The sequence below is a fragment of the Setaria italica genome, chromosome VIII, assembly GCF_000263155.2.
Source record: "Setaria italica strain Yugu1 chromosome VIII, Setaria_italica_v2.0, whole genome shotgun sequence".
Taxonomy (NCBI): Eukaryota; Viridiplantae; Streptophyta; class Magnoliopsida; order Poales; family Poaceae; genus Setaria; species Setaria italica.
The window spans coordinates 7,107,385-7,131,542 of NC_028457.1; the positions used below are offsets into that span (position 1 = coordinate 7,107,385).

The window sequence follows — 24,158 nt, forward strand, 5'->3', positions numbered from 1 at the left end:
ACACTCGGCAAAGAAGCCAAATCTGTCATTCTGGGCAAAGCTTTGCCGAGTGTTTGTCCTTGACACTCGGCAAAGCGACCATAAAATCTGTCATATACGCAGTACTTTCGAAGTACTTTGCCGAGTGTACTGGAGTTGACACTCGGCAAATATTAAAATATTGCCAAGTGTTGTTCAGCTTAACACTCGGCGAAGATTAAAATATTGCCGAGTGTTTTCTTCGTAACACTCGGCAAAGCTTAGATTTTTGCCGAGTGTTTTTCCGTCGTGGCACTAGGCGAAGCCTCCATCACCATCTTCTCACCGTCGTCGTCACTTTTTTTTTGCTGAGTGTCAACCTAGCACTCAGCAAAGATTTTGCCGAGTGCCCGACAAAAAACACTCGGTAAAGAAACTTTGCCGTTAAAATCGATGCCGAGTGTCAGTTGCCGAGTGTTACACTCGGCAAAAAGCTTTGCCGAGTGCCCGGCAAACATCTTGTTTCCCGTAGTGTTTGTACGGTTCCGTCTTCTTTTTATTAATTACGTGCGTTTTGATATCTCTTCAGGAATCTTTGACATGAAGGTAAAAGTAAACTAGCTGCTGCTACGCGTGGAAACTCAAATTCTTCAATCTGCTTGATAGCGGAGACTTTGACCTATTATCTTGCCTTACAACTCTTGCAAGTCTACCTCTTTACTGTAGTATATATATATATAGGATTATACTATACAATACCCTGGGTACGGAATAATCTATTCCGTACCCGAGCCAATCGGTGCGGTCAGGCGGCCGGTTTCCGCTTCACGCCGGTCCAGTTTATTTTCGCGAACGTGATTTTCCGATTTTTTTTATCAGCTCCTCCGAACGTGGGTCAACATCCTCCCGTTCCATTCCTGGAACCGCCCAGCCCGCCATCCCCGCCGCTCGCCATCCCTCCCCGCCGCCGCCGCCCGCCGCCGCTGCTCGCCATCCCACCCGCCGCCGCCGCTCGCCATCCCTCCCCGAGCGGCACTCCCAGACCCTCAACACGCCGCGCGCCGCCGCTCGCCATCCCCCGCCGCCGCCGCTCCCACACCCTAAGCACGCCGCGCTCCGCCGTCGTCGCGTCCTCTGATCCTCGCGTCACCGCCAGTCGCCATCCCTCGCCGCCGCCGCCGCCGCTCGGCATCCCCCGCATCCGCCGCTCGCTCCATCGACGATCTGCGCCGCCCCGACCTCTGCTCGTGTAGAGCATGCCTATCCCCCGGCCGATTCGCAGCGTGGCTGGAGAAGGAAGCTCGAGGCCTCGAGCGCTGCCGCCCATTCATCTCCCGAGCCCAAGTGCCGCCGGCCGATTGGAGCCTGTCCTTCGCCGATTCGAGCCAGTCCGCGCCGATTCGTCGTCCTCCACAGGTGGTCCTCTCCTCCCCCGCTCGAGCGCGGCTGCCGCTGTGTGAGCTACACCCCCGCTCAAGCCCATCTCTGCCCCAAGCTTGACGCCGGTGTCGCTGCTGCCCACAGGCCCTCCGCCCCAAGGTTGTCAGGCTGGAGGTCCCGCAGGTCCACTGCGGAGCTCGCTCACGCAGGCCCGAAGTCTGGATCTTGCACGGATCCGGCAAGGACTGGTCCGGCAGCTCCCTGCTACGACGTTCTTATCGGGTGGCTTTCCATTGGAGGCAGTGGTGAGGTCGTTGAACTCCTCAGTCCCCTTCCCCTTTCCTCGATGTCACAGCTCGGTCTTTCATTGTTCTGCATACACGTATGTGGTTCAGTGGACAATTCGATTGTTCAGAAAGTCAGAACCATATCTACATAGTCGATTTGAGTTGCTCCCTGAGATTCTGCATCATGGGTTGGTGCCGGAGCTTGTATTGTGAATTTGTGATCCAGATTATTGGATTCTTGTTTCTGTAACCTGTAAATGTCAATTGAGCTGGACAGAATATTTGGTTTAAGTTTCTATTTTTCTAAGTCTGAACTAATTGATGAAAACCAGATGTTCTACGATGCTGCTAGTGTTATAATACAACCTATATGTTTTCTTAGACATGTATACACTCTCGCTAGTCCAATTGCAATCCTCCAATGAAATCTCCCAGTAATGTAGGAATTATAATTGTTCTATATTAGTGTAGAAGAAACAGACAACTCTTACCTTGCCTTGTTTGTTTGTTTTGTTGTTTTTTATCTTGCAAGTGAATCTTCGGTTCATGGATGCTGTTGCCATTTGTTGATCTCGTGAATGACTTATTAAATTCTCAAACTCATTTCTCTTCTGTATGCCTGCAGATTGAAGCCTTAGGGGCTAGGTAAGAGGCCGAGAGCAATGAGCTCCAAGGGTGTACAAAGGCGCGGCCAGGATGACAAATGCGGAAGAGACCTGGACCGGAGAGATACTGCAGACTTCGGGCCCGCCGTCCCAGACCCTACTTCTTCATCCCAGTGCTGATTCCATTTTGTGCTAACATTGATGCTTCAAGCAGTCGATTTGCTTGTTTCGGCTGCGCAGCAACTGCTACATGGCGCAGCCGATGGCTTGCTCGGTGGGCAAGCTGCCTGACAGCCTTGCTGGCAGGGATCCTTAATGATGCGGGCAACACAGATCTAGCGACAGCCAGCACATGATTGATGCTAGTGACGCATCATCTTGTGCAAGACCAAGAACAGCAACATCGAATCCGTACTGGACAAAGCACGAGAGGTTCTTATTTTTCATATCCCTATTCTTATTTTTCATATTCCATAATTTGAGCTCTTTAGGCTTGTTGAACTTTACAATTGTTCTTATGTTTGATAATTTCTGGTAATGGGAATTGCGACCAGGCTCCTCAACACAGCTATCATCTTTCTAATGAATAGGATATCATGATTTGTGTCTGGATATGTTGGGCTTAGCGTGTAATCAATTTTGAATTGGATTTATAATTTTTCCAGTTAGATCTATTATTTCTCTTAAGAATGCTGATAGGAACCACTCTAGCCAGTGATGCATAGATTTCCTATTCTGATTTTGGTATTCTAATTTTTCTTCTCTTATCATCTGAGTGATTAATTGATTCCTACTCCTAAACTCTCATGTGAGTGAAGATATGTTCTGCAAACTCCTTCAAGAACCACTCCAAGCTAGGTCCTCTCCTTCGCATGGGTTTTCACCTGGTTCACCGCACGTCGCACAAAACTGACGTTGGGGAGACGAACAGACGTTTAGTGAGCAATCATTTGTTTTGTGAACAACCATATGTCCTTCAGATTTAGTGCATGTGTAATTATAATATATAAACAATTATTTGTTTTGTGAGCAATGTTATTTGTTTTTTTCGAAATGTCAGTTTGATTGCCATTTGCATTCAATACTTGATTTCTTTGTTCTCAGTTATCTCTGGCACTTGTGTGTACTGTGTAGTCTGAAAAATTTGTAATATTTTTTTCAATTCTCAGTGCAGATCATGAGTACATCAGCATAGGTGTCTTTGCCAGTACATTTGTTATTTGCAATGAGGAACCTAATTTAGTGACGTGCACATGATTACTCTATTATTCATTACTAATTTCCCTGTGTGTGCAGATTGGAGAGAGGGTCAAAGCATCTTCGGCAGGCATGACTATGTGACTGCTCAACTAGAAGGTCCTTTCTTCCACAATATGCTTCTGTTATTTAACATTATATTCATGAAATTGGTGTCTTGATAACCGCTTGATCAAATTAGGCATGTCCACATGTCCTTGAGGTTTTAGTGCATTAGTTAATACAGTATATAAACATTCATTTGCTATGTGAGCAATATCCACGTTTCCTGCTTATGTGAGCAATATCCATTGGAGTCTGGAGAAGTGGAATCAACAGAAAGGCCAGAGTTGATGCATTGAACATAAACCATTAGAGAAGACATCACATGGTACACATAGTAACATCAAAAAGTTAATGTCAGAACTCACATAAAAATTAACAATTATTGCCGAGAATATTCTTAACTGTTGCACCACATGCCTTGTTATTCCTCTTTGTCAGGGCTACTAAATTGCTAAGCATGGCTACCAGCAAATAGTAGTATAAAGTAGATCCCATCAAAAGATCAAATCCATATTTATAATTTAATACTCACTTCATCATGTTTGGAAGGAGAAAGGAACTACTCACAACACAAAAACAAAAGGAACTACCAAATAGCTAGCATGTTGCGGCTTCCTGTGCTGCCCTGTTTGGTGCATTAGATACATCTAAGTATTTGTATATAAAATCCTAGCACATGACTAGCTCCTTATAAGTTTTACTTGTTTAACTATTTTTTTAAAAGTGGGTCTTGAAGTTGGCAGAACTACCATAGGCTATTGTAACTGCTAAACATGAAACAGAAGAAAGACTGCAATTATGAACCTCACCAGGCAATGAAAAAGATCTTGCTTTTCTGCACATTCTCACCAGGCAATGAAAAAGATCTTGCTTTTCTGCACATTCTCACCAGGCAATGAAAAAGATCTTTTTTGGTATGTCATTTCTCACTTTGCATGCCTATATGTATTTAATTTCAGGATCGATCCAAAGAGCTGCGTGCTGAGACATTGTACTACCTCACTTTTCATAAGCAGAACAAGATTGTCACGCTGCCTGACGAAATACTTCAATACCGTCGAGATGATCATCACCCTTTTTTCTATCAAATTTTTTTGTTTCATTACAACCTTTTCCTATTTCAATTTTTATTCATTTGTACCTCTACAGATTTCACATTCTATGTCTACTTGAATAGTCTTCTGAAATGTTGTGTATCTTGTCGGGGCAATTGGCGGTTCGCAAAGCTTATGCGAGAATTGGCTCGCGAGATAGGTGTGGCTGGAGTCATTTGTTACCATGTAGTACACTTTTGAGGAGACATGTCTTGATGTAGTTTTTTGTTCTGTTTTAAGCATGTATGCCTCTCCTACGAGGCCGCTGCACCTGGCTTTCCTATCACTATTGCTTTCCTCTTGCTACTGCAATGGAAATGTGACACCAGTAATGTAGCACAAGGTTTCACCTTTTTTGTCGTATATCTGAAGTGCCATATTTGTGGATGTACGCCTTTTACTTTTCGTGTTTGTGATGCTCTGTTACTCTAGATAAAATTACGCCAAATATTTCCACAGTAAAACAAGAGCTCGATTATTGCTAATACTGATTTTGTCTCTTTGCACGTTGAGGGACAGAGGGAGGGATAGAAACATTTTTAAGCCTCTAAGCAGCACAGAAATTCAAAGAAACAAACTATTTCAGTGAAAACAAGCTGCTACTGCATATGAGTGGAACCTAATCATCAGTTTTCTCATGTTAGCGTGAGTTGAAAAATGGCTGGGGACACATTTCCTCAGTCTGCAACATCACATTATCCATCTTGAAACAAGCACAACTGAAATCATGTACCGAACACTGCATAGGGATGCGATCCTTTAAGCTAATTCTTACATATTCTCACACCTTGTCCAAATTATATCAGCAATGTTTGGGTGTGTATGTTCAGGAGTGCGACCCTGGTTTGCAGGATGCTCCTGAACACCTTGTCACTCCCGGCTTCCATGTTGGCGATGCATTCGTCGAGTCCTTCCAACCTGTCGAGCGCTGCCATCTCCTTGTCCTCGTCGGAGGAGGCAGCAGCCGCCTTGCTGCTCCTCGTGACCAAGAGAGATGAGGCTCGCTGATGGCTTCTTGGACGAAGACGCGACGGCGATGGTCGCGGCCGACGAGATGGACTCGATGGCCGAGAACACGGCATCGGAGGCCGACGCGATGGCGGCCACGGACTCGGCGAGCACGCCGGAGACCTCAACCTCGGCGAGGGTGGCGGAGGATTCAGCGAGCTGCGGGAAGTACTTGGCGGCGTTGCGCACGGAGGAGGCGAGGCGGGCGAGGCGCTCGCACCGAAAAAAAACGCGACTGGGGAGGTGCGGAGACTCGTGCGGGGGCTGTGCGCGGGTGGACTCGGGTACCGAATAACTATTCTGTACCCTGGGTACCGAATAGTTTTATTCCGTACCCGAGCCCCCACGGACCAGCGCGCCTGCCCGGTTCACCCTGCCCGCACACGCGATGGACCAATTTCCCTTCGTCAGTTTTTTTTTTACAGGCGACAACAACCGCGCTGAAAGGCCGTCCACCTCACGGCCATCTATTGGAACCGCCCCGACCAGCAGGGAGCCTGGCGGTGTTGTGCCTGGGCAACCGAAAGAGCTCCTCCCGAGTCCTTCCACAGCACAGCAACTTCTTTCTCCAAGTACTCCATCGCAGACAGCTCCATGGACTTGAGCAGTTGTCGGTACTCGGAGTTTGGCGGAGGAAATCAGCGAGGCGGCGGCGACGACGACGACGACGCAGACAAGGAGAGGCCCCTGGTTCTGTGCAACAAGGCGTCGAGGTGGCACGAGCAGCTGCAATGCTGGTGCCTCAACTTCCGTGGCCGTGTGACGGTGGCATCAGTCAAGAACTTCCAGCTGATAGCTTCTGCGGCACAGGCAGCCGCAGCAGGGGCTTCGGCACCTCCTGCTCGACAGACGCCGCAGCCCCAGGCGTCGTCGAGCCACGACATGGTGATCTTGCAATTCGGCAAAGTTGCAAAGGATACGTTCACCATGGACTACCGGTACCCGCTGTCGGCTTTCCAGGCCTTCGCCATATGTTTGACCAGCTTTGACACGAAGCTGGCCTGTGAATAAGATCAATAGATGGGGTTAGCATAGCAGCGATTAGAGCAGGTAGATGCAATGTCTTGATGTGATAAGCACAGCTAGTAGCTGTTGATTCAAGTCTTGTTTTGTCCTGAAAAATGGCTTTAAAGTCCAAATGGGAAGCAATCAACATGAGAAGAAGTGTTGAGTTGTAATGGTAAGCTTGTTGACCTTTTTATTTGCTGCTGCCTGCTGCTGGGTATGCAAGATCGATTGTGTAGTTGCGCTGAAAAGTCAGGAAATCCGGTTGGGGTTTGGAATGATTGAGTTGTCTGTCTGCTACTAGATTGATAGGGGTTTTCGTCATCATGATTGTGAATACTTCTAGTGCTGGTCCATACCATTAATAACAACTTGATACAGCGACTGATGCTGATGAGGTTTGCTGGCTGGCTGGCTTGTTAGCTTGATGATTATTGTGTAAGCAAGCAACAAAAATTGGTTTAATCCTAATCCTGATCCTGATGGACGACCCTCCGCAGCAGCTCTTGGTTTTCCGGTCGCCATCAGCAGCTGCAGCTGTGCACTAGCATATATATCTGAGCGAATCCCAGCTTCAGAATTATGTCTCGTGGATGAGCAATGCCAGATGCATAAACTTTTAAACAATTCGTTGGGTTCAAACCAATAAACAAATCAGCCAGCTGACCAGACAATTAGCTTGGATACCATATAACCTTCCCGCACCAACTGTCATCTGCTCAAACCCTTTTCCGAGTGAGCATATGTTGCCCAGCTTCACTGACAATTAATTCAACTACAAACATATTGCTATTTGAATACAATGATTTTGTGATTGCCAGCTCATGTTGAAATTATTGTGACACGACATGTCCAACATATAAGAACCTCCAATGAGAAAGTTTTAGCATTCAACAGATGAAGATCGCAAAATCATGTCCAACATATAAGAACCTCCACTGAGAAATTTTTAGCATTCAACAGATGAAGATCGCAAAATCAAAGTGCCCACGAGCATGACAGGACAAGATTGCATTGTACTGGGAAGGACTCCAGGAGGGTGCTCCACAGTTTTTTCAAAACATTGGCAGGAGCACTGCCTTTCATTTAAGAAGAAAGAGTTTGGAACATACGGTTACAGCATAGGCGATTACATTGCTAAGAAATGAAAACAAAAGTACTCGTAGAACATAATGTAGACACCGATGGCTATTGATAGTCTAGCAGCTCCCCCTGGATGAGAGGAGTCCCACATGCACTCCTTGTGTAAACTCAATGCACCCAAAACTGCATGAAAATTTTTAACAAGAATATGAATAGATGGATCATAAAATTATCTATGTGCATAAAAATGGTGCAAAGAGAAAAAAGAGAGGGACAACCAAGCAGGACTAACATTATATTTATGCTTCATAATACAGATATGTGAATGTAAAAGGCTGTCAAAATAGCAACGGTCAAATCATTCTGAATATACAGACAAAAGCAAGCCCTAAACCATTATAAGTGAACTATTCTCCTGGAAGCCAATTTACATCTGAGAGGTAGCCATATCAAAAAGTTAAAACACCCTTTTTAGGTGCCTTCAGTTTTCTGCCAATAAACACGGAAGCAATGTAGAGACTTCCCTAGCTCACCGGAGTCCACAGGAGAGAATGAAGCAATTGTCAGAACAAAAAAAAGCAGGAGCCATGCTGTGGAGCTTAAATATGCATCTTAGGTTCCCTTGATAAACAGATACAGATTTTAAGAGGGAGAGGTAGCAAATTTGTGTTTATCATGAAAATAAAAATGCACTAATGTGGCAAATTATCTGTGTACAGAATCTCTAACAAAAGAAAAGGATTCAGGGAACAGTAAGATTACCATAAATTGCTTCTGTCTTCAGTTTTTGCCCTTCAGGTATCCCCATTGTGATACTGATTGTGTACAGGGAGAAAATTGCCAGTGAAATAATGTAGTGTTTGAAATTTTGTGACATGTTTAGTATCAGAGATTTACTATAGCATTGTTTCACTAACAAATAGAAGTAGGATACATAACCTGTGGTTGCATGTAGCCCATCCCTTGGTTGTAAACTCCATGCTGAACCATCTGCAAGTAACATGAGTTCAATGTCAGGGAATTCATAAGCTAGTGCAGTCAACCTTCTTCTCCAAAGCATGGATGCCTACAAAATTATAGGAGCAAAAGAGTTATAACCTTTCAAATCTTGGTTCATGTTTGAACAGAATTTAGTCAACATTACCTTGCAAATTTATGCAATGTGGCTCATGGGAACATAAAATCTTCATTCTATCCATTGTAGCATTGAGCCAGCTAGTTCCATAGTCACAGATAAAGGCATGTGTGATAGGTGATTAAGAGAGGATCATCGTTTGCAACCATTGGGAGGAACCCAGATTCACTGACCTCTTTTTCAAAGAGCTCATCCGCGTACGTCCCTGCGAACACCCACTGTTCCGCATCCTCATCTCCATGGTACTGCCACCTGCTGCGGCATCCTGATTCAAAATAAAATAAAATTTGTCTCTGCACCAATGAGTATTTCCAGTATTCGAGAAACAACAGTGATGGCATTGATTTGGAGCAAAGATAAAAGACAAACTGATAATACACTGGCATGACATATAGCTCTGAGAAATCAGAAGCATTCTTATGGATATAAAATTATAAACACAGGCAGACAGGCTGGCTTTACTAGGCAATTAAGCTCGCCTCTGCTTAAGTTTTTGAAGAAAAATGAGCAGTGCAAAGTTCAGGAATAATCTCCAATTTTACGAAAGAGCTCAAAACTGCATATAACCTTGTCAAAAAGGAATAATGTCCAACGTTTCTAAAGCTACAGGAAAGAGGGTATGTTTGCATTCATACGAGATAATAGGGTATGTTTGCATTCATACGAGATAATCGTAAAATGGATACATACACTAGCTACAGGAAAGAAGAAGCATGCACCAGTGATCAGCACAGGCAATCACATAGTAGACGTACCATAAGGAACTTCTTTATGTCCCGACCAAGAGCAATCTGGCGAAGATTGACAAAGGCCCTGTTGATCTCATAGCGAGTAGATAGTGCAATGTTGACAACCAGATCTTCAGGAATGATCACCTCTGGGATCCGTGGGGGAGACCTGAAATCAAGGGCAGGATTTCACATCATTAACTAATTCTATATCCATGTAACTTGCGATGAACAAACTTTGTATCCTTTTAAGTCTGTGCAGTATATCACAATAAGCTGAAATCTTACTTGTTGATGAACGAGGAGGCGTTAGACCAGAGAAAGAGAACACCCAGAGAGAATATGAGACCATGGCAATTGAAGGTCAGAAGATGGTAGCCAAGGCATTCAAAGAGGATCCAGATTGCAGTGACACCATCAAGTACTCCAGCAGAGATGTTCCTGTTCCTCCACAGCAATACATCAGCAGCTGCAAAATAAAGAACAGCAATCAATATGAATATGGCAGGTATAATAGTAGATAATCAGGAAATCAGGTCAAACAATTCCCATTATAGCTCAATCAACAGACAATTAACTTCACAAAGAAAAATGTTTGCAAGCAAAGAGTGCTCTGGTTGTCATTTAAGTAAATATGCAATCAGGTGCAAAGACACAGTGCAATAAGATAGTATCGCAACCTCTCTAAGGCAAGGCCTTATGTTTTAGACAAACACAATGTGAAATAAAGCAGTTGATCGATTCTTTTCGTAAGAAACTTCAATTTGTCACCATCTTAATGCAAAGAAACCAAAAGACCCCAACAGTATTGACCCCCATACAAGAACATATAACACCTCCAAAATGCACTGGCCCAAACGACAAAGCATTCATAAGCAAGGGATCCTCGTCATCTATGTAAGCAGTTGCAAACGCAATAGGCAATAGAATTCTATTGTTACCAGACAATTGAAAAAATATTGGAAGGCTAGTTTCAGACAAGCTCAACAGATCAGATCGTGTACCACAATGCAATCAAGCTGTATTGAATCCAAGGCATAAACCTATCAGATCTAACCTGCAACCCAAGGCTTCAATCCCGTCCAGATCCCACGCAAGCAGATCCGATCTACCGATTTCAAGTCAAAACAATTAAAAAACAGCGTGATTCAGAGCATGAAGCAGAGCCTTACGTTTGCCTCCTCCGAGGGCCTTGTGGATGGGCTGCTCGCGGCCGAAGAGGCGGAACACCTTGGCCTTAGCCTCGGCGGCCGCTGCAGCTGCGGAGTCGGAGAAGGAGGGCTTGACCTCGGCGGCGGGCGCCGAGGGGCACGGCCGCTTGTCGTTGTCGGAGTCCGAGGACGACGAGGAATCCAAACGCAAACGGAATCACGCGGTGGAGGTTGTCGAGCAGCGGCGACGGCAACGAATGGCGAGCAGCAGCGTCCGCTAGGCGACGGCGGCTGCGGATGGCGATTGTAGGCGGCCGGTTCCGATGTCGAGTGGCGGCAGCGGCTACGGATGGGGAGAGGCGACGGCGGCTGTGGATGGGGAGCGGCAGCGAGAACGCAACGAGGACAGGGAGGGGGAACAGCACTGGGAGGCGGCGGCGGCGGCGGCGGGGGTTGGCGAGAGACGGCGGCGGGGGTTGGCGAATGGCGAGCTGCGGCGTCCGCTACGGGAACTGAACGGACCCCCACGACCGAAGACGCACGTTCGGAGGAAAAAAAAACGGGGAAGCGGGAGAAAAAAAACCGGCAGAGAAGGTGCGAGCGGGATCCGCGGGTGACTCGGGTACGGAATAGTTTATTCCGTACCTATGTTACCAAATAGTACTATCCTATATATATATATATATATATATATATATATATACACACACACACGATTCCGCTATTTGGTACATGGGTACGGAATTATTCCGTACCCGAGCCATTCCCGCGACACCGAGCGCACCGAGGCGGCGAGGCCCTCCCCTCGCCCCGCGCTAGTTTTTCCTCTCTGGTGGGCCGACTGCCGAACGTGGGCAAGAATCCTGTTGTTGTCATAAGGTGGGCCCAACATGTCTGGTAGGCAGGTAGCTAACGCACGTCATTTTAATATAGAGGGTTTTAATTTACGGTTCCAAGGTCCCAAAATCCTGGAGTTCACCATTTGAATCGGGTTTTGGTGACGAAAACTTTATTTCAATGGCTGGATCGTTTCAAGGCTTCAACCGTAGGCATAGGAGTTAACAATTTCCAATTTCATATGAAATCAACAGAATAGCTTGTTGTCACACTTTAACATCTGACTTTCGATGAAATTGCTTTTGTGAACTGGAAGAGACAGATACTTTTGTACAAAATTTACGAGCATTGAGGATAAGGCTACTGAGTAATGTTTCTTCAAGACATGTCGAAGATTAAATTCTTCGTTTTATGGACCAATATCAAACTCTGTGCTTTAAACTTTTGACAACATGGCAGCATGTTGACTAAATTGCTTTGCAAGTAGAAAGTTTCCAACAGGTAACTTGAAATCAGTAGAACATCATCTCTATAGATTTTCATAGCTGCATCCAAGTTCCATTGCATGTAGGGAGACCATTAAGATGTTTTCCCACCAAAGTCTTCGCCATCACAGCTTGATCTGGGTAATCGGTTGCCTGAAAAGCCAGCTAACAAGGTTGGAAATTTTGTGCCAAATTACTATAAAATACATGCTAGTGCAACAATATCACCACACCTGCAAATTTTTATCTGTTGTGGTGTCAGCATATTCAACAAGGACATGACAAGCTGCAGCCATCTGTTATGGGCACCACCAATAGGATTTATGAACAATACAATGTTACTCAACTGAACTGAAGATGCAAATTATTTAACTCACAGTACACAGGTCTGAATGGCATTCCAACACCTGAGATATCTTTGTTTAGTGGAGCGCACTTATCTGAAAGCATGTTAAAAGACATTACAGGTTCAAGCATCCACATGATTCTGCAAGACCACAGCTATTACTTAGTACTACTTTATTAGTTGAGAGCAACAACAGAAAAATGTGGCATGCCAACAAATGAATTTATGAATAAAATATTCTTCCCACCTCCATGTCAAATATACTAAATAAAAAAATCAGTATAGTCGGAGAGATAACCAACAGATAGTTATACATGGCGGCATCCTACAATGAGAACAGCTCAGTGCTCATATTTGGAGTAAATTTAATCAAAAGCTACCAGGCACATATCTCTTTTGTTACAGATTTCAGATACCAAATTCCATTATATTGGTCAAGATAAAATTGTTGTAGAAAAAACTGCTGACAATGGGCTATTTGCCATATAAAGCAGATTTAGAAAAAAAAATGACAGAAGATGTAAGGTTTGATAAAAAAAATTTAAAAGCATTTAATCCAACACATTCCGTGGCAAAAAAGGTACACATTTCATGCCTATCAATCTCCAAGTTCAATTGAATGAAGGTTGCAATCATAGGAGAAACTCAAAATTCAAGTTCACTATATGTAGAACTCTATGCATGAGCAGATAAAGCCAGTACATGCCTCACGCTACACTAGGAATCCGGCACAACTTCTGGTAGGTGAATTTGCCACAACAAACTGAACAATTGGCTACATTAAGTTAAATGGAAATCTTGGCTCCTCGTGGGGAAATTTCATGAGCATTTTGCGCACTAATAAAAGTCAAGGCATGATTTGTAAACTATTTTAGGTGTCATGGAAAGTCCATGGGAGGCACTACAGCTATCCACCCCAACTACTTAGGGAAGTAGCCATCATCGTATACTAGCCATTTATGGCTTGGTTATACGTCGAAATTTACTACAGGGAAGCAAAGGATGGGATATACTATGTAAACAGCTATGGTTAGCACAAAGGAAGTGCTTCATTTCTGCACATTCTTCCTCCATATGGCACATAGAAAGAATGAATTCTGAAGCAGAACTACTAGAATAGTGACAGCCCTAGTTGAAGAAATCCACCTGCGCTAGCCAGCACACAAGGACAATAAATCCAATTACTATACAATTTTCCTACTGACAAATAATTGGTTGATATAAAACTACTGAAAGTGTAATAAAGTAATCAGGTAAAGCATGACTTTGACTAAGGAACAACAAAAAATTCATAAGGTGAGCCATCACTAAGATATGAGATCTCACCTCACATGCCTACAGCTGTGCTTTGTGCTTCCCAAGGAGAGCCATGACCATGAGCACGAAATAGGAAGTCCTAGACAGGCGGAGGTGCAGCAGAATTGTTCCTTGTCCTCAGGCTATGCACAATTGAGGGGGTGAACTGAGAGCGGAGAAAGTATTGAATAAATAAACAATCAAACAATTGTATTTTGGAAAAAAAAACAAATACGAAACTTGGGTATGGTTCACATAACAAATGATTGTTTACATAGTGTAATTGTTAATGCCCTCAGATCTGATCGAGGCAGATACTAAACATGGATATAGCTCACCTACTGCAGCTCTCATCGTCTACAGGGGCCACTTGCATCGAGGCAGCTTTAGCCGGCGGCGGCCATGGCCCGTCTCGTTGAACTCGCCGCGTGCGCCAGCGAAGGTGGGCGGACAGAAAACCTGAAATTGCACCCCAATCTCGAAGGAGAATGAGTGGATTCGTTCATAGGAAGCAGAAGAGGCTGCAGGTAAGATATCTTGCACGAAAAATAATTGAATCTGTAAATTTGATTAGGGATGGAGGCATGCAGTTGGGACTAACCTAGAGCGTCGTTCGTATAGGTGGATGTGCTTGGGACGCAGAGGTCGACACCTGGGGAAGCTCCAGCTGCACATCGGGTGGAGAAAGGGGGCACCGCCGTGCCGGGCTGGATCCGCCCACCCAGATCGTCGTCCCCGTCACTCACCCCCATGCGCCCGTAGTCTGTCCCGTCGTCTACCTGAGTGAGCTCTGCTGGGCCACCATTCGCGCCGCCTGAGGTGCTCACCGCCGTGCATAGGAAGGGATAGGGCCGCCATAGATCCGGGCCGAACCAACACGAGGGCGGCTGCCTTGGATCTGCACGGCGAGGTGAGGATGACGCCGAGGCTGGAACTGGGAGGAGGAGGGAGGGGCAGCCATCGCGCCACCGCCGTCGAGAGCAGAAACGGGATTGGAGGAGGCAACCGGCGATGAAATCAGAAGCTCGCTAAAAAGAAGGCCTCTCGGTCCATGTGGCTATTGGCGGCAGTTTCGGTGGGACGTCGTGCTACGAACGGGAAGTTGGGGGAAAAACTAACCGCGAGCTGGGGGGGCAGATCCGAGCTGAAGCGACCGGACACCGGAGCGGGTTCCCGCGCCGCGGGTGCGTCGGTTTGGCTCGGGTACGGAATAGCTTATTATGTAGCCAGGTATCATACAGGGTATCCTATATATATATATATATATATATATATATATATATATATATATATATATATATATATATAGTGTGTTCTTGTCTTTATTATGGATATATTTCGCTTGTGATAGGCAATTCATTTACAATAATAAATTCCTGATTGGCCTTTTTTGCAAAAAAAATTACTGTTACTGTTTTTGTGACCATTGTGGGACGGGGTCTTGACCTAGCGAACGTTCTCCTAAAATTGTACCCACTGCTTACAATAATAATAAAAGATCCGTGGACAATTGGAGACTTTGACATATTCTCGTCTTGTAAGTCTTTCAAGCAAGTAAACCTTTCTTTATTCAAAGATTGTTTTGTTTGTTTCTCTCAACAATTGGCATGCAAAATGTCATAATTGTTGAACTAGGTTTATAGAAATGTTTGATTTAGTATTTTAAAGCGTTGACTATAGGACCATTGGTGGCCCCGTACTGTTTCTTGGGGGACAACTCCTACCGAGGGATTCCCCAAGATATAGTAGACTGATCGGAGGGGTTTCGCCGAGATCATTATCTCGAAGGTGAATGCGAGACACGATTTAGACAACTTGGACCGCTAAGTAACGAAATACCTTACATCATGTTTGGTGGATTCAGACAACTTGAACCGCTAAGTAACGAAATACCTTACGTCATGTTTGGTGGATTGTATTCTAATATTCCCTTGTGATCGGTTGATGCTTTGAGCTGGTCCCCTCACCTTATATATCAGAGACATGGTTATATGTCAGTTGTTAATGAATACTATTCAGTTAAGACAGGAGAGGTTCTAATCATGTTACAAATAAATACTTTCCTTCTATCCAACTAGTTCTATCTTTAGTATAATCAACTACGTCATCCTACATCGTATTCTCCATATTGAATATGCAGGCTGTCATATCTCCTTTCCAGAGTAGTCCATGCCACGTAAGTAGGCACATGCATCTTGGTCCGAGAAGCCCCCCAAGCTCTTTATAGTCGAGTCATGTAGCTTCGTGAGTACGTTTTAGATCCTTGCCAAGTAATTTTACCTCTTTCCAAGAACTTGTCTTGGCTGGATCTTTAAGATTCTTCATCAAGGCTACAACAACCTATGATGTGCTCAATCCTTGATTTGTTGAGCTTCATTGGGTTGCACTGAGCAGGTGCACCCAATGAGTGTAGCCCACGAGCCTTGAGCTGATTTGTAACCTCTAGCTGAGGGTCATTATTTTGACCTTGTACATCTTTCTTGTAAAAAAATGCTCAATGGCGTGCACTTGATGAAGGTGCACCCATTGGGTATAGCCCCCAGACTTTATGTTGAATCGAAGAAAGTAGTTGAGGGTTAATATCATCATTTGCTTGACGTCTTCTGAGAAAAATGTAAACATTTGAATATATAATAACCACGTGTCACGCAGCCCCTGAGCCTTGAGCTAACTAGTTTGTAGGCATTAGGGTCTTGCAAATGCAATGCATACATTTGGAGAATTTAATACAAAACAATGGAGACCGCATATAGTGAGGTCTTCCAATCGAAAAAAACCGGTGAGATCGTCACTTTCACGCATTTCATTGACCGTGAATATGCAGTTGTTGTGATTTTTCCAGACTTCTTCATCACTATGGAATTGAGATGGTCTGGTTCATCTAAACCCCAATTCCATGGCCTGGTTCATCTGAACGGTCTGGTTCATCTAAACCCCAATTCCATGGCCTGGTTCATCTGAACCCCAATTCCATAGTCCATATCTCAATCTTCATCCAACTGTGAGGCATTTCATGCAATTTGTCTGCACATTCAATTGTCCGTCATTTTTTTCCATTTGAAACCCCATCCTAGGAAAGAAAACATGTATGTAGTCGGTGGCGTTGGAGTTCAGTTGAGGCAGGGTGCAGCCGAGCAGTACTCGCAGTATAATTGAAAGACACCAACTATGGCTTGCACAGCGACTTGCGCTATAAAGGTAACCATCTACTAGAAAAATGATCTTTCATCATGTCCTATGCCTTAGTACCGGTCACTTTTTTACCCAGTACTAATATTACTATTAAGTATCGGGTCTAAATTTGGGGGTCCCGTACCTTATAGTACCGGTACTTAAACTTGAGAACTTTTAGTACCGGGCCATAACACCACCCGGTACTAAAGAATCACTTTTAGTATTGGGTGGTGTTATGACCCGGTACTAAAGGCTCCTCCACAGGTTACTTAAAAAGAAAAAGATATCTAACTCCATCACATATGATGTGTAGATGAGATGGTAAGGTAGGGCCGCGCGAGGCAGGATGTCGTAGGTTTGAATCCTAGCCACCGCGCGCACGCATATTACGCGTGAAAATCGCGTGACTTGTGGGAGCCTCCCGGCTGTTCAACAAATTTTTTCTTTATTTTTTTGACGCAAAATAATTTAGTACTGGTTGGTGTTAAACGACCGGTAACACCTATGCTCATCCATTTAGAGTAGTTGTAGTGTTCTTGCAAATAGTGGAAGCCATAAATTTTAATTTTAAATTTGTCTAATTCATCTCCTCGCATACGAGTACCGATTGTGGTCAGCAAGTTACCCTGAGCGTTCCACTGGCCTCTGCTCTCCGCGCCAGAGCACCCGCTGCCTATTGGCGCCTCTAGCTTGTTGCGCTGCCATGATCTAAGAGCCTCTCTCACTGCCATATAAACAACTTGAGGTCTATTATGATGATCAGCTTAGACTAGCTAGCGCTAGCGAGTTCAAAGAATGTCTCATGTAATACGCGTGTTGTATTTATTTGATCTCGATCAGCCGAAAGCCCCCACACACATCCACTCCCAATAAGTATTTGTCCTCCGCCATCCCTGGGTCAACTAAGGAGGTATTTGGATTCCAAGTGCTAAACTTTAGCAGTGTCACATCGGATGTTCGGATGCTAATTAGGAAGATTAAACATAAGCTAATTACAAAACTAATTGCACAGATGGAGTCTAATTCACGAGACGAATCTATTAAGCCTAATTAATCCATCATTAGCAAATGGTTACTGTAGCACCACATTGTCAAATCATGGACTAATTAGACTTATAGATTCGTCTCACCAATTAAACTTCATCTGTGCAATTAGTTTTGTAATTAGACTATATTTAATACTCCTAATTAATATCAAACATCCGATGTGACGGGTGCTAGCACCCTGGAGCCAAACATGCCCTAAATGCCTGACACCTGAAGGTATTGCACATATACCAGCATGTGTACCATGATCCCGGCCATGTGCCACGAAATCTGAAGAATCTCAAGTGTTTCTTCCGCTCCAATAACAATTGAGTCTCAAACTGTGAATAGTAGTATAGTTTGCCGGCACGCCACCACCTGTTGCATCGATAGATTTTAATAGCATCATCTTGGGACCTAGATACCCCTTTTTTCCTTGAGACTGTCTATACTCAAACGATTGAGTTTTGTCAATCTGTCAATCACTTTTGTTTAGCCGTGGATGGTAGATCCAACGGCTGGGGAGGGAGGGCAGCTATTCTTTTTTGTCTACTCATCTAAATTGATTGAGATTTACTTTCTTCTCAATCACTTTTTCAAAACAAGACCCGTGGACCCGTTAAGCTGGTCTACTCATCGGAATTGATTGAGATTTACTTTCTTCTCAATCACTTTTCCAAAAACAGGACCCGTTAAGCAAAGGGGCGGGAGTGTTCAAGGTGTATCCGGTGGTTTATTTTTGGGTTGCGTTTTTTCAACTTTTGGGCCCTCTTTTTTTTGGGCTGAGTTTTTTTTAGAAAAAATCTTGGATGGGCCTTTAAAACAAAAAAGCCCCAATAAAGGTCATGTTCCATATCGTTTTTTACATAGGAAGAGAGGGAGGGGGGATTACTCCCAGACCATCTCGACAATTAACAAAGAGACATGACACAGTAACTAATCTGCGAAAAAAAAGCAAGCACCTGGCTTTTTTTTTCCTTTGCACACTAGACTAGAAAAAAGATCCAAAAAACAGCAAAGTAAAAAAGATACAGGTAATTTTTTTCTGCTGACAAGAAGATCCACGATCTCCAGTGCAAGGGGAAAAGAAACCTGAACTTTGTATATTTGAGAGCGCACATGGCAACCAATAATTGCATTCATGTCAGTCCAATCACATTAATAATTCAAGAGAAAAATTGGGCTTTGCTGTGAGTCAAATATTTGCTAGGACAAAAAGAGATATTTGGCCTACGGAACAAATAGCAGTTCATAAACAAATAAAAAAGCACATTCCCAAAAGAGTAAAATGCATGATCGGTCCTTAAACTTATCCGGCTGTGTCACTTAGGTCCCCGTACTCTCAAAATGCACATTTAGCTCACTAAACTTGGGCTCGGTGTCATTTAGCTCCCTATACTTTCAAAATGTAAAATGCAGATCTAGCCCCTTAAACTTAGCTTTGGGTGTCATCTAGGTCCATATACTCTCTAAAAAAAGCATTATCATTGCAATTAAATTGATTAAAACTTATTTTTACATAGATACAATTTAATTATAGCCAAATAAAGTGAATTTCAGCTCAAACTGTGTGGAGAATATTGATGTGCTGAATCCAGAAAGATTGATAATCTTTACTTTGGAGGCAATATCTTAACTTGCTAGGTGTATATGACATGTGCGCTATTATTCTTGAAAGATTGTCCAAATTTGAATAACTCGAAGTTGCACTTACTAAACTAAAATTAGGGGTTTATAAAATAAATTATTAGATGAATATTAGGAGAAGTTGAACGGCAATAAACAAGTCAAAATATGCTAATTAAAGTAATGGCTTGCTTGAAAGAATAAAATGTGATCTTATCAAGTTCCATTAGTGGGATGAAATTGCATTTCAAGGGTTTAGGGACCTATATGACACCCGAAACCAAGTTTAGGAAGTAAGATATGCATTTTGAGAGTACATAGACCTAGGTGACACCTGAGCCCAAATTTAGGGAGCTAGATATGCATTTTAAGTGAATGTGGATCTAAGTGACACAGTCTGACAAGGTTAAGAACCAGCCATGCACTTTACTCTTCCCAAAATCTATCATGGGACACTAATGCTAGTGTCTGACACATTTACCTGGCGTCATGTACTCAGGAGATGTGAAGGCCGGATTAGTACTGTAGCACTTTCCATTCATTCAGTTCTTCATTAGACCAAAACATGATAGTCTTGGTTTCCATCCTACAATTCACAGTCCAAGAAATACTTTCACAGGTAAGTGTTTTTTCTTTTTTGGATTATGTCTTTTTTTGGGGGGTGCATGTGTCTTGCCGTCTTGGGTACCATCCTACAATTCATGGTCAACTAAACTAAGCTTCTAGCAACCAGGCAATAATGGCAAACTACTCTTGCCTGTTGAATCATAGACTAGGCTATACTAAAAAATAAATATGGACAGTAACTAGAATGTAAAAAAATACTAAGAGCTCACAAGTTAATAGCACAAGGGGTCAGTTCATGATTCATTTCATCGCTGGAGAAATTAAAAAGTTTAAACCAAGGAATGATCTGAATTTTGATATATCACACAAGATGTTTGCTACACATACAAGCACAGAACGAGTGCATAAATCAACCCACAAGATATTTTTTCCTCAAAACTCAATCGATTGATGAGGAACAAATCAGTATAAATTACACATGTTTGACTATATATTATAGGATAATGTCTACAACGCTATTTCATATGATCAAGAATTTTTTGAACAAATCATCCAAGAAAGGTCAATCTAAATTGAAGATATATACACTATCCACATCATGAACCATTTTCCCATACAGAATCTAGGTATCTAAAGTTACTGTATGGATACAAAGGATTGAACACAAGTCTCAGGTAGCAAAACACATGATTTATTCAGACTTGAGAGGTAGCTCTAAACTTGCCTCACCTCTCAGATTCCCTATTTCATCTAACACTCAGCTCCAAAACAATAGCTTTGTGGCTTCATCCATCACAATTCACAACAGCAACGAATCCCTACATCATAAAGGTGACAAAAACAATATAGTCTATCATATAAAAAATTGCACTTCAAGGTAATATTAAAATTGTACAACTGTGAGAAGTATAATATTCATATATACTACTGGTAAGTTATTTTAAGTGTCAGCCAAGCTTCTAGTCAAATTGCACAATAGCAACTATGGAATGTGCATAAAAAAGAAACAATGGAATCTAGCTATAAAAAATGAACAGGACAGTGCTAATCTATTGTGAACCCAAACATAATAGTTAGTGAACACAAAACAGGAAATTTGTTAAGACAGAAGGAGAATTGCTTTTTTTAAAAAAAATATTAAAATTAATGAAATTGCAATGTTCAAAGCATGTAAAATATGAAACTAAAAAATCACATGCCATCTAATACCTTTATATTGTACAGTACACAGATGTTATGAGAAATGCACCGCCAAAAACACAGATCCAATAAAGGGGGTGCGTCTGCGACAACGAAATGTGTAACAACAAAGTATAGAAGGAAAATAGGTAAATTCTGGAACAAACCTGCCATAGAGAAAAAGCCTGCATGGCTACCTTCTTTTGCCCAACTATGAATCAATTCTGAAATAAAAGTAGAGGTACTAATCAGTATACACATTTTGTGCCCCCAAACATAAGTGCATCGTCACGTCCAGAAATTTGCAACAAAAGAACAACTACTCCTTCTTTCACATGGAGGTGTGAGCAACCTAGTCGCACGCGTCCTCCGACCAGAGGGCCCGCGATGGAGCCTACGGCTTGGGCGGCGGAATCCCGGCAGCGGCGACGCTCGCATGGAGTCGGGGGAAGGAGAGAAGGGGAGAAGAAAGAGCGGCTGAGGGAGAGTGAGCCGGGTGAGTTAGGTTTCCCCATCGCCGGCTCGGGTTTTACCCGGGACGGACTCGCCCAAAGCCACCCGATCAGCCATCAGCGGCTACCGTCGCTCGCGGACCGTGCAGCAATCCAGCCGGGCTGCTGGCAGGCCATGAGTAGGCCAGGCTGGGCCGTTAGATGGGCGGAGCCAAGCCGAGATGTCGGGAAGTTGGGCTGAGGGGAACGGGCTGCGTGGAGTGTTTCCAATGCATGCGCGCCATGGGCCGCTGTGGATCAAAGTTTGGTTCGGGCTGTTTTTGAGGTTTTCTCGGCCCGTATGTTGTTTTGTCTTTACATTTTATGTTTTCTAATTATTTAATTCCCATAAGTTTTTATTTAAGTTGAGTATTAAGTTATTTAATGTTTATATCACAAATTCGATTTATATACTATTTACATATGCAAATAAGTTCATTGCTATACAATGGTGGATATTTCTCATTTGTAAATAAGTTACTTCCCATATATTGATAAACTTTAAGGCTAATTAAGAGTAAATTTTGGAAAATTTCAATTAAATTATATTTAAGTTTTGATCTATAAGATTTATGAGCCTTATTATTTTCAATGAAATTGAATTTCATGATGTTTTCACTATTTAATAAGTTGAAATTTATGTTTTATGAGCCTTTAATTTATAGTGCAATTTATTTCATTAATACTTTGTGCTCTATTGGAATTATTTGAATAAGTTTAAGTTTAAATTTGAGATTAATTTTAGAATAAGTTAGTTTTTTTATTGTTTCCATTATGTTAAATATTGCATTAATTTGCTTTATATTTTTCACCAAGTACAATTAAGATGCTCTCTAATTGAATGGAACCAAAGAGAAGTTTGATTAGAGTACACTCATAGTTAATTCTGACCAAAGTTGTTTTAATTATGAGTTAATGTTAAGTTTTGTTTGTTTTCTGCCCAAAGGTGATGCAAGTTGAAACTTATATGCATGTGATTAATCCGACCAAAGTAGGGTTAATTTCATGCTTTTATGTGCATGTGCATCTTATTGTGCTATTACTAAAACATTACGTTATTATAATTTTCAGTTGAGGATATTGCAGTCCTACTAAGAGCCATGATTCCTCTAAATGGCAATAATTTTCATACCTAGAAAAGAGATGTGCAAGACATTCTCATGATTCTTGACTTTGATTATGCATTATGTGAGGATAAGCCTATTGCTCTCACTATGTCTGATAGTTTGGAATATGCTCATGAGTTTGAGAATTACACTATTGACATTGAGAAGCGGGAGAAATCCAACAGAATTGTCAAAAGGATCATTAAGGAATCGATCTTAATAGGCATAAGGGGAGGAATTCCTGATAAGAAAGATGGAAGGGAGTTGGATGCTAAGGAACTACTAAAGTCAGTTGAGGAAAATTGTAAGAGTTCCTTTCAGATGTATTCCAATGTCCTGCTTACGAAAATGTCCTCACGTTATGATGTTCAAGGTGGAGTCATGAGACATATTTTGAGCATATTTGATATGGAAAATGAGTTAAAAATCACTTGGAGTTGACATCTCTAATGGTCTCCTTGTGGAAAGTATTATGTCATCTTTGCCACCTCGTTATGCTCCCGTCAAGACTAGCTACAATGCTAATAAGGAGACTTGGAGCATTCTTGATCTCGTTAGCTTCATAAATAATGAAGAAGTAGATCCTTAAGTAAGTGACTGCAAATCATGTTGATAATGTTGTTTCATTATGGCTAAGTTTCTTAGCAAATTATTTTCCCTTAATGGTGGACTAAGGTGCAATTGTGCACATCACTTGCAGATTTTGCATAAAAGATCCATAAGAAGGGGAGCAAAATATTGCTAATGGATAAAGTTGAAGTCCAAAGCATTATGAGATCCTTACTAGAATTAGCTAGTGACTCCAATATTTAGCTTGATGATGTAATAAATAGTTTAAGAGAAACTTCAGTTTGTTTCATTATTATGTCACATTATGTTTCATGGTATTAATAAGATCATCATCAAGTTTATCGATGTTATTATTTGTCTTGCTATTTGGTAAATAAAAGTTTTTTATGTGCTCTTTTAAATGGTATAATTATGTGGTGTGTATGCATAAGGAAATGATGAGACCTTTGTTGAATTGTGGCTCACTTTCGTTTAGACAACAATTCGAAGAGGAGAATGGAACATCCTTTCAGTAAAGAGATACTCCATCCATTAGTACATTGCACTAATTGTATTAAGGGAAATACGCTAAGACAATAAAGAAGCTATGATTTTTCTCACTATGATCTCATTTGCCCATTAAGAATGGATTCAATATTCAAAAGGCTGAAATAGAAAATCAGCATAAAGAAAAGGGTGAATATAATTAGAGGCATGCTAAATAAATACCATTGTGATAG

At 42.5% G+C, this 24,158-nt stretch overlaps 2 protein-coding genes and 2 long non-coding RNA genes across 6 annotated transcripts; 2 read left to right on the forward strand and 2 right to left on the reverse strand.

The window, feature by feature from the left end:
- Window positions 1-916: 916 nt before the first annotated feature.
- On the forward strand, window positions 917-4,989 carry LOC101784134. Of its 3 annotated transcripts, XR_001164622.2 has the most exons (5): window positions 917-1,374; window positions 1,483-1,648; window positions 2,251-2,662; window positions 3,527-3,586; window positions 4,492-4,989. It is a non-coding gene; the product is annotated as an uncharacterized LOC101784134 (long non-coding RNA). The 3 variants fall into 3 exon arrangements; XR_002678900.1 differs by having other exon boundaries at window positions 918-1,643; XR_001164621.2 differs by having other exon boundaries at window positions 920-1,648.
- A 631-nt stretch (window positions 4,990-5,620) lies between these two features.
- Window positions 5,621-6,668, forward strand: LOC101782251 (tubby-like F-box protein 7). The gene is made up of 2 exons (XM_022829463.1): window positions 5,621-5,830; window positions 6,082-6,668. The coding sequence occupies exons 1-2, from the start codon at window positions 5,621-5,623 to the stop codon at window positions 6,643-6,645; spliced, it is 774 nt and encodes a 257-aa protein (XP_022685198.1). The 3' UTR covers window positions 6,646-6,668.
- Window positions 6,669-7,653: 985 nt separating this feature from the next.
- On the reverse strand, window positions 7,654-10,953 carry LOC101782657 (the record flags this gene model as incomplete). Its single annotated transcript, XM_004980219.3, has 7 exons — window positions 7,654-7,905; window positions 8,485-8,712; window positions 8,867-8,937; window positions 9,031-9,122; window positions 9,613-9,754; window positions 9,874-10,054; window positions 10,758-10,953. Coding segments are annotated over 7 exons (1,047 nt in total), but the record flags the coding sequence as incomplete, so codon positions are not given.
- A 9,606-nt stretch (window positions 10,954-20,559) lies between these two features.
- On the reverse strand, window positions 20,560-21,776 carry LOC101784405. Its single transcript, XR_001164700.2, has 3 exons — window positions 21,625-21,776; window positions 21,440-21,496; window positions 20,560-20,911 (listed from the first exon to the last, which is right to left on the reverse strand). It is a non-coding gene; the product is annotated as an uncharacterized LOC101784405 (long non-coding RNA).
- Window positions 21,777-24,158: the final 2,382 nt, after the last annotated feature.

What these genes read in the sequence shown, in the direction of transcription:
- LOC101782251 (XM_022829463.1), top strand. Translation starts at nt 5,621, where the DNA reads ATGAGGCTCGCTGATGGCTTCTTGGACGAAGACGCGACGGCGATGGTC. An exon ending in CGGCGTTGCGCACGGAGGAG is followed by an intron (nt 5,831 to 6,081) that starts GCGAGGCGGGCG and finishes CCGCGCTGAAAG; the next exon opens with GCCGTCCACCTCACGGCCAT.